Below are 10,946 nucleotides of genomic sequence, written 5' to 3' on the forward strand. Positions count from 1 at the left end.
ACTTCTAACCCCTTTGTTGAAATAATATGCCCCAAGAAAGCAATCTGTGTTAGCCAGAATTCAAACTTAGCTTTGCAAACAACTGATTTTCTTTTAAGACTTGCAAAACTACAGCCAAGTGTTGCCTATGTTCTTCCTTCGAACGTGAGTAGATCAATATATCATCTAAGAAAACCACCATAAACTAATCCAAATACGAATGGAATACCTTATGCATCAGTTCCATGAATACAGCTGGTGCATTGGTTAGTCCAAACAGTAGAACCAAGAACTCATAATGCCCATAGCGGGTGCGGAATGCTGTTATCTTTACATCCTCTTCCTTGATTCGCAATTGATGATAACCAGATCGTAGATCAATCTTGGAAAACACCGAAGCACCTTGAAGTTGATCAAACAAGTCATCAATTCTTGGCAACGGGTACTTATTCTGAATTGTCACCTTGTTCAACTCTCTATAATCAATACACAACCTTTTGGACCCATCTTTCTTATTCACAAGAAGGACTGGTGCACCCCATAGAGACACACTTGGGCGGATGAAACCTTTGTCCAGATAATCTTGCAATTGATCTTTCAGCTCTTTCATTTCTGTAGGAGCTAAACGATAAGGCGCCTTTGAAATTGGCAGTGTCCCTAGCTTCAATGTTATAGAGAACTCCACATCATATTTTGGCGGAAAACTTGAAATATCATCGGGGAATACACTAGGGAAATCCCTCACTACTTCAATATCTTCCAACTTAAGTTTCTGCCCAACTATCATAGCAAAATTATAAGACATCCCCTGGTGGCTCTTTCCAAAAACAGTTGATGCCTTTTAAATGTAGGAATCGCACGAAACAGAAAGGTCTTCCCATACTGATCTGTTAGAACCACCGTCTTCTTATTACAATTAATTTGCGCCTCATATCGGAATAGCCAGTCCATACCTAGGATCACATCAAACCCTACCATATCTACTACCACAAGATATGCTAACATCTTATGGTTCTGATTATAAACTGGGCAGGCCTTAATAATCTTATTAGAATTTAGGTGAGAGCCTGAAGGAAGTGATATGCTATATGCCATCAAAGATTCCTCAGGTTTTAAACCAGCTTTTTGAACAAAACATGCAGTAATAAAGGAATGTGTTGCTTCAGTGTCTATCAAAGTGTTGGCTAAAATATTTGCTATTAGAAGATTACCCGTAATGATCGTGGTCTTAGGGTCAGCCTCCTCCCTTGTCGAGAAAACCCTCCCTGGTGCAACCTCATTCTTCTTGGGATAGTCCCTTTGGATGTGCCCACGTTGCTTACATAAGAAACAAACATTGGACCCTTGCATACAGCTCCTTATATGAGTCTTTCCACAGATGGTACATACTGGAATTGGAGTGTTGGAAGATTTGGCTGAGGATACTGATCCAGCTGGTTGAATCCTCTTTGATTGTTGTGACTATTGGGGCCTTTGAAAAAATCTTTGGTTGTTGTTGTTGTGGTAGAAGTTCCTTGGCTGTTGAGAATGCTGAGAAGTAGCCTCCTGATTATAAGACGATTGGGGCAAAGCATTTCTATTGAAGGACTGATTAAAAGGCCTCTTCATTGTTGGACCATGAGACTCCCTCCCTTGATAATTGGTCCTCTTGGCCTGAGCCTCCCTAATTATATCTTGGCTGTCTTTCTGAGCCATTAGAGCTCGGTCAACCGTTTCTCTCATGGAAGAAGGATTACTAATCCTTACATCCCGACGGATTGTAGCATTGATTCCCTCAATAAAATGATTAAGCTCCATGGAAGCATCGCCGGTAATCATTGGAGCAAAATACTTGCCTCTTTCAAACCTTTTAACATAATCTTCAATACTAGAGTCTCCTTACTTGATTTCCATAAATTCTCGTGCTAGCTTGTTTCTGGTGCTCAAAGTAAAATATTTCTCATAGAAGACCTCCTTGAACTCTCTCTAAGTTATGTTGTTAAGATCAAGTGCTACTTTAGTCCCCTGCCACCAAATTCGTGCATCATCCTTCAACATAAAAGTGGCACACCTGACCCTTTCCACTTTTATAATCTGCATAAACTCAAAGATTGTTTTCATGGACTAAACCCACTCTTCAGAAATAATTGGATATGTGCTACCCCTGAACTCAGCTGGCTTAAATGTCATGAACTGCTTGTAAACAGGAGCTTGCCCTCTGTAATGATTGTTGTGAGTACTACTATTATTATTATTCTAAAACATTGCCCTTATTTGCTCCCCTTGAAGACGATTCTGCTCCTTCAAGGTCTCAATTAATCCTGTCAAAAGTGTATTCTGATCTGGCTCCGTTGCTGCAGAAGATGATGAAGACTGGGCCTTGGCATCTTTCCCCATTGTCTTAGATCTAAAATTACATATAGACCCTAATAAAAGCTTAGCATATTTTCAAACCATATAAACTGAATTCTTATTTCCTATCATCGATCCTAATATCACATTTAATCATATAAAAATTAGAAACATTTGAAGGCGGGATCTTGGAGATGAAACTGTAGGAGCTGGAGTGTGGAAGTGCTAAGGATCGGGACCGTTGCTCTAATACCAACTGAGACGTCCCTGCTCATATATTAATAACTACTACTCAACATGTATCTCTATTTAACTTTAAGATCCCTAGTTGAAGCCATATACACTTGTTCTGTTCAAAAATATATTATATATATACAAGCTAAATCAAACAACAACAAGAACTACAACAGGATAACCTATAAACTATCATGCTAACATGTTTCTGTACAAGTCTTATATACATGCACCATTAGATAATAAGAAAGGACCCAAAATAAAAGTCAAGTGTTGATACAAAAGACAAGTAAATCTAACAGCCTCGGTCCCTTCTCCCACACTTTCTCCCACAGCTTGCTCCTCTCCAAGCCTCATTTCTTCAAGTGTACAAAAGCTAAGGCTGGGTACCTACACCACACATAACATAGTGAGTCTAATGACTCAGCAAGCAATTAAGTATTTTAAAACCTACTGGAATGCTTTGCTTTTAAAAAGAAAGATGCATGCATAAATTGTTCATACTTTAAAAGATGATTAGTCCATAAAAAGCCATTTGCATGATTATAAAATATGAGTTCATGGGCCTGTACAGTAACATCTTGAGCCATATTTGACCCTACACCATTCAGAGCTGATCTTGAAGACAAGGAGTCTGTTTGATCCGTATTTGGAAAAGGGCACAATTAGGAGTCCATCCCTAAAAGCCCTAAACGTGTTTGTACCGTCTTTGGGTTGGGCAGCAATAAATAGAGCTCATGCTAAATATTCTGGTCCCATAAATAATTCAGCCAGTACATTTGGAATTAGCTGACTAGAGCTCATGCCATCCAGCCTCTTCCCGTTTCTGTCAATACTCCTTTATCCATAATATGCGCCCATGTATGCATAAATCATAAGGGTTTCTGTTTTATAAAAGTTTACACTTAACAAATCATGGAAACCCTATAATTTCTGGAAAACATGGAGACCCTTGTCTTTCTTTAGAAAACAGATTGTTTACAACCCAAGTTTGTCCATAAAACACTATTATGCCATAAAAACATGTATTTCCAACATATAGGAAATTTAGGCAGAAAGTACTTGTGATATATAGATATGTGTAGTTTAAAGAAGGAATTTAAAAAAAAAAAAAAAAAGCTTGCCTTAATTTCGAAATTGGGATAAAGAGATGATCTTGGCTAGGGTTTGCTCTTGCCATGAAGGAAATCTCCTAATTTTTGCTTAAAGAGAGAGAGAACTGAATTTGCAAATGAATTAAGCTAAAGGGGGTAAGGTGAGCTAAGAGTTGTTATGCTAAGTGTGTAGCATGCAGCTGGAATAAGTGGAAAGCATGCAATGGGTTAGGGTGGAGTGTTATTTATCTGTCATGTGTCCAAATTAATTGAAAAGCAAATGGGTTTAATTATTGACTAAAGAGGGAATTAATTTAGGATTAAACTTATCCTAATTATCTAGTGGGTCCCTTCACATGGGTCCATGCCACTTGCTGTTTTTATTAAAAATTGCCTAATTACAAATTATCAGCCTCTTGTATCCCATGTCCCTTATACATTCTAGGCTACATATATAATTTAACACATAGAAATTAAATCTCAGTTCTTAATAGTAGCAGCAAGCTTATTGCTAAGCATAATTGTGTGCCTTTTCTACAGGGGGTCTTTCTATAAAATGTCCCACAATATAATTAACACAGCCTGTTTATATCTCAGCCCCTAATAATAATAATAACAAGTCTATTCCTAGCATGGCTTACAAGTGAATACATAAGGGTGGACATTCTAGAAATGCACCATTGACCCTACTAGCCTTTCCAAACATAAGAAGATGAGTTTGGGCATAACAGTATGCATGTCTTCCATTATTTTCTTAGGCATGTGGTCATTGTGATGATCCATGTACTTACGTTTGATGCACTCCCCAATTACCCATGATAATGTTTGCCTCACATCCTCTTGTTGTCAAAATTTAGTATGTGTGTTCTTTTACAAATTTTCGAATCTCAAACATCTCCGAGAATTTTCCTTTGTTAGCACGCAATCTCCACTTGCAGTTCTCAGTTAGACATTTCACAAACCAAAGATCTTTTGTTGACTTCTCCACTTTGAGATAAAATGATTATATATCGCATGTCTATGCAACCTCAACTGTATTTCTTTTTTGTTATCAAAAAAACGTACCCACTTCCAATCTTTTTGCAATGGTTAATTGAGCAGGTGTTTCAATCTCGAGTGGTTCATATGAGAAGTGCTTGGTTCCCACATTATGACTGAATGTTTTCCTGGCATGGGAAATGCTTGGTTCCCGGGGTGAATGGCCTACTCTTGTACTAGCACATTATCTTAGACACAAACATTGGGTTTGTACTCCTTCTGCATGGTTTAACAATATGTCATTTTGAACATTTTGCTGCTCACATACATCTTGTTGCCTTGGGAAGACATCTTGCTGCTCAAATATGTCATGTTCCAGGTCAAATATCAGGAATACATCACGATTACATCCTGGAACCAAATTTCCTGGTATTTTTCTTTTTTGAGTTGAAGACTTTTCTACTAAAGAAACACACAGTGGAGTGCGATGATGGGGCAGTGAAGTCGAAATTTCTTTTAAATAGAACGCCACATCGCTATCTCGCGTGATTGTTGCAGGAGGAGCATTCATTATAATCATATTATACTTCACTTTAAATATTAAATCATATTTTAATTTGTCCACGCCAATAGAATCATAGACAATGTTAGTTAATTCGGTATATGTATCATTTCAGGGTACATTCACACCATGACATAAACTTGAGACAAAAGAACTAACACCACCATCATCAATTTTCCACTCTCCATCAAAGATGAGAAAAACACTCACCAACATATTGTCATCTGCAATTGATAAAAATTCACAGAACTGAGTGGAATTTATGCTACAATCATCAATTGTATACTAGCAGTTTGAATCATCAATTGCATTTTCGCAGGCGACAATTTTGTCGCAGACGACACTTGCATTTTTTTGGAGGCGACAATTGCAATTGAAGAATGGGAAAATGTAATTGTCGCCTGCGAAAATGCAATTGTCATTTGCGCTTGCATAACAATATGAACAATATTTTCAGCTATAACAATATGAACAATGTTTTCAACTATAACAATAATATGATCAATATAAAAAATATGAACAATGATTACCCATCGGTGAGATGCTACAGTCATGGGGTCATGGGGGAGGGGTCGTGGGGGATAGTAGACATTGGCGCGGCATTTTCTTGGACGTCTCGGCGTTGCAGACGTCGAGGAGAGGGGAAGTAGACATCTCGGCTCATTTGCTCGTTGCTTGAAGGTGGCTCGTTTGCTCGTTGCTTGAAGGTGGTTAGTGGCCATAGAGAATGAAGGAGGAGATGGGAGAATGAAGGAAGAGAAAAGGGAAAGAAAAAAAAAGGGAATTATTTTTGTGAGGAGGGTATAACTGTCTTTTGCCATGGGCAAAAAGTTAGTTTTGCAAATATTAGTTCCACCATCACCATCTTATAAACCTGAATGTAGTTTGTCTAAATCAACCTAGAGTGCAACTATGCAATTATATATAATCTTTGACAAACTAATTCAGATAAAAATGCAAACATGATACTTTTGACTAATTTTTAAAGAAGATAATAATCACACTATAAAAAAAATGGTGGTCCTTGTGGCCAAGAGGGATTAAACACGTAGTCCGAAAATACACTTAATCATTTAATCAGATTTAAAACTTGTTGCATGATAACTCAAACCTAAAATCTAAAAAAAAAAAAAAAAAAAAAAAAAAAAAAAACTAAAAATATACATTTTTTAGTTGTTTGATTAGAAGAAATGAGTTAAATAAGATTCAAAACTTAGATCTTATTTTTTTAAATTATAATCAGTAATTTATTAATTAAAATATCAAAATAATCTTATTTATTTTTTCTTAAATTTTAATTATAAAAAGACATTTAATAATTTATCTTAAACCAATCTAAAATAACCTACTTTTTATCAAAGTGTTTTAAAAAAAAAACTATAAAAATCCTGAAGAAGCCAAAATCAAACAAGCCATTAGTCCACATAGCTACTCAGGATGGGACTTCCTCTATTTATATCTAACCAGAGAAATACCATCAAGCATTTATTCCCAAACGGTAATATTGTAACAAGTTGTGTTTCCAAATAGGCTCAGATGTTGAGTAAACAATTATGTCTACTAAATAGTAAATAATACAATAAAAATACAATGTAAAACAGCAAATCATAATAATAATCTGATCTGCCCTAATAGGAGCACTTTTATACACAACCACCAGAAACAAATGATGAGATTATAAAAGAAAAAAATGAAGAAGAAATAATCCAAGAAGCCTATTAAGGAACAAAATCTCAATGGAGTTTTAAATCTCTCTTGATCTCAGTTGTCAAGAGAGAGATGTCTCAACCTCTCCATCTTCTTGTTGATCACTTTCCATGTCACTGTTTTGAAATGAAGAAGAAGAAGGCTTTCTTCTCAATCCTCCTAACCCACTTCTCTTGTGTTCTGAAATAGTTTTTTCAAAATATCCTTAGAACTTGAGGATTTAACAACAAGATCAAGGAAACAGAGGAAAAAAAGTTCTGAGAAATTTACTTTTGCTCGTAATTGCTGATCGAGTCAATACTAGAAACTCATCCCAATTCAGTTTCCCAAGATCTTTCTTCTCTTCCTCGGACAGTTCCGAGTTTGGTTCCCGCCCACACATAAATGCAGCCCTATTCATATTTTGGTTTGTATTAACTTCTTTAGATAAAATACAATAATAATGCCAAGGAGAGCACATTAATAACTAACCTGTCATATAAGTGAGCAGCTTCCTCTTGAGATCCAACTGTACCCAAATGTATTTGTTTCTTGTCAACTTTTATAGCCGCTTGCCATTTCATGTTCTTGAAATAAACACCTCTCATCAAACACGGTTCTTGATTTTCCAAATGCTTTCGCCTGTATCTCTTTCTGCGCTTCACTTCCACAACTGCAACAAACATATATCATTTCAGTAAAAGATCATAGTTTTTTTTATTTGAGATCAAAGTTTATTCCCTAAAGGAGGCTAGCATATTATTTATTGATTCGTTAAAGTTGAACCTCGTTTGTCATGATTTCATACTTATTTTGTGGTTTATGCACATGAATTGCAGATGATTGAATTGAGAATGGATGAACCTGGGAAATGCTGAGAAGGCTGGTCTTTTGAAGAACTAGATCCAGATCCATGTGACGACTCCTCGCTTACTTTTGAAACAGTAACCTGAGAACCAAATGATGGATACCGTGAATCAAATAATAAGGTGTCAAAATGACCAAATTCATACCCAAACTTGTCTGCGGTGGATTTACATCCTGAAACTAAAGTGTTTCCAAATAGAAAAACTAATTCCAAAAGATAAGTTTATAATCCCATTTGCAAACAGATGATCATAATTTGCATTTAAAATAAGGGTTCTTTAAACAATGTTGTTATAAGTGAGAATTTGAATTTAAAACTAGAGAAAAGGGTCCAAAACTGGAGGCAAGTGACTCAAAGAACAAGAAACGTCCATCAATGGAAATTTCGTCTGAAGATGATGCAAAGAGCAAGTAAAGTATTTTTCATCCTACTGAAAACAACTTACATATGTTCCTTTTTATGATGTCATTCCTAAAAGTGAAGAAAGACCTTATACAAGCTTCAAACTATGCTATGAAACAGGAACCCATAGAAAGGATTAAACACGAACTAGTTTACAAGAAATGAACAGGCCAGATGTTCCTTATACAAAACTCAAACAATGAATTGCAAATCTTTAACTCGTTGTTAGAAAATAAATAGCAAAAATTCAAATTCGTGAACCCATTGTATCATATTACAAGCTCTTTAATGGAAATAGAAATGGGAATATTTCCAAGATCTAGCGTCTGTTGATAATAGAGCCGATGACATTGATATACTAAAAATAACATGAATTTAGATATTCATTCTAGTTCACCAAGTAGTCTCCATTTTAGTTTGTCAACAAGTGGAATCTAGAACCAGAAGTCGAATCTCAGTTCTATGTAGGAAATTATAGTCATTATCGAAGGAAGTTTGTGTTCCAGAAACACCTCCTGACCTCCATCAAATTTAACAAGTTTTATGATAAATTCTTGTTGTTCTAATAGCTTGTCCATGGATACATTATAACATAAAAAAACATAAACAGTTCAAGTGGCACTAAACCCACAAGCACCTGTTTTCTGTCGGAATACAAGTTGAAAAACTCATAGTTAAGCAGAATTCAGCCATTGATTCTCTTTCTTTCTTTATTATCTATGAAAACTATTTTTACATTGAGTTGAAGTATTTACATATGCCAATGTAAAGGAAATCAGGTTCATCCTTGCATCAAAAGCTCGTTTTGCTTCACAAACTTTTAGAAATGGCTCAAATTACTTATCGTAGTCATGTTTTGGTCATATCCGTTAATGTGTTGATATTTAGTCAAGAATTGGGATTAAAGCGATGCAAAAATTCTGTTAGATGACCTAGGAACTTAACATAGTTAACAGAGAAACTGCGACAGTAAGTAATTAGTCATTTAAACATGAAGTAAAACGAGCTTTTTGATGAATGTGGAGGAAACAAAATAAACTAGAATCATATTCAAAATATAAATTACACTTTGAAATAATGAAAATTAAAGCTCACCTCTATTTTTGGCTCTGCATCAAACAAAGGCATAGGATCGACACTGACTAGATTTATGTTCTGGATTGGATTAGCATTTCCACCTTCAGAAAATCTTGGGAATGGAGCCAAGAAAGAATTACGCCCTATAAAACACAACAAAATGTAATCATAGTACATAAACATAGGATATTGTAGTATGGTTTAATCAATTCTGATGCAAGATTTCATAAAATCAAACACAAATAAAGCTGGAACAGTGAAAAATCTGCAATTTTAGCATACCTGAACAGAGACCTAAGAGTCTACGCCTTCGAATGCTCACCATGGCCGAACAACAAACACAATCACTAAACAAGATGAATCAAGAATTCAAGTTATAAAAATGACAAGAGAAATCTTATTAAAAAAACCCACTATTGATTCAAGTGAAGAAGGCTAAGGTATATCCAAATCATTGATTTGGAGTTTCTAAATCAAATTGGGGATGGGTATATTTCCAGATCAAAAGAAAAACAAAACTTCATCTTTCTTGTCAAGGTCCATCAAACAAATATATCATCCATCTGGGAGACAGTTTAATTACAGTCTCAAATGTTGTTCAAAGTTATTGCCAAAAACCAAATCATTAAAACCCATGTTCTAGAGAAGTAATTGAAAGATTTCCAATTGCCTAGGTTTAACAATTTTAGAAGGAAAACTTATAAATTGAGAGAAGGTGACCACTAAAACCCTCCATTCTCATTTTTAGCAACAAAACAGACAAACCCATTAAAGGAAATTAAGTTGACCAATTGAAAATCCATCCGAGATTTGAAACAAAGCACAACGAAAACATGAATTTTAACGAACAATATCAAGATTTACTAGAACTGTAAATAATCAAAGCACAAAGAACTGACTTTCTTCGCTATCTCTCTCTATTCTGTTCGCAAAACAAGTCAACCCCACACCAACCTACCACCTTTCAAGAATAGACAGAGGGGAAAAATTCCAAAAAATCAACCAGAATAGAAACTCAAATGCACGCTTCATGAAATTAAAGACACCAATAATCAAGGAAACCACATGTTGCCAAAATTAGATGTAAGGATCTACTATATCTCTTAATTAAAACAAACCCATCAAAAGCAAATGATTAAAGTATAACTACTGAAGAAGAACGGGAACCCAGATAGATGATTAAGCTGGCAGAAAGGGTATTCATAACAAGATTATTTACATAGAAAGAATAGAACAGAACAATACCTAAAACCAGCTGTAGATAAGGTGGCGAACAAGGCACAGAAATCGAGGGAAATCAATTGGGTTATTTTTTAGCAGATTTATGAAGACAGGAGAGTAGATTAGTCTATGAAAGGTGGCGACTATGGCGATGGTACAGGAGGAGAGAGAGAGAGGAGGGGGAAGAAAAGATGGGCGATTGCTGCTCATGCATCTACCAGACTACCACCTTTTGTTCTCTTTCACCTCTCATTTTTTATGACCTGTTTGGAGAGGGGAGATGGAAGTTGTGGAGAGAGAGAAAGAAAGGTTTCAACTTTGAAATAAAAAGCAGCAGCAAATACAAAGCGGCCGGACGCCCTCCAAGTGGGTATGTAATGGACAATATTACCCTCTAATCATTACCCAAATACCACCGATAGCCTTGAGCATTACATATGTGATCATTTTAGTTACTATTAGGTCAAAATAATTACACTTTAATCATTTTACTTATTATTATTATTAATTGATT

General features: G+C 35.6%; 2 protein-coding genes across 2 annotated transcripts; both read right to left on the reverse strand.

Annotated features, from left to right (window-relative positions):
- Nucleotides 1-762: 762 nt before the first annotated feature.
- Nucleotides 763-1,329, reverse strand: LOC124943795. The gene has a single exon (XM_047484270.1). It carries the CDS (start codon nt 1,327-1,329, stop codon nt 763-765), a length of 567 nt encoding a protein of 188 aa, XP_047340226.1.
- Nucleotides 1,330-6,772: 5,443 nt separating this feature from the next.
- On the reverse strand, nt 6,773-10,740 carry LOC124934812 (ethylene-responsive transcription factor-like protein At4g13040). The gene is made up of 7 exons (XM_047475315.1): nt 10,457-10,740; nt 9,494-9,558; nt 9,230-9,354; nt 7,729-7,813; nt 7,357-7,537; nt 7,156-7,277; nt 6,773-7,065 (listed from the first exon to the last, which is right to left on the reverse strand). Exons 2-7 carry the CDS (start codon nt 9,534-9,536, stop codon nt 6,947-6,949), a joined length of 675 nt encoding a protein of 224 aa, XP_047331271.1. The 5' UTR covers nt 9,537-9,558; nt 10,457-10,740; the 3' UTR covers nt 6,773-6,946.
- Nucleotides 10,741-10,946: the final 206 nt, after the last annotated feature.

This window comes from Impatiens glandulifera, chromosome 1 (genome assembly GCF_907164915.1).
Source record: "Impatiens glandulifera chromosome 1, dImpGla2.1, whole genome shotgun sequence".
NCBI lineage: Eukaryota > Viridiplantae > Streptophyta > Magnoliopsida > Ericales > Balsaminaceae > Impatiens > Impatiens glandulifera.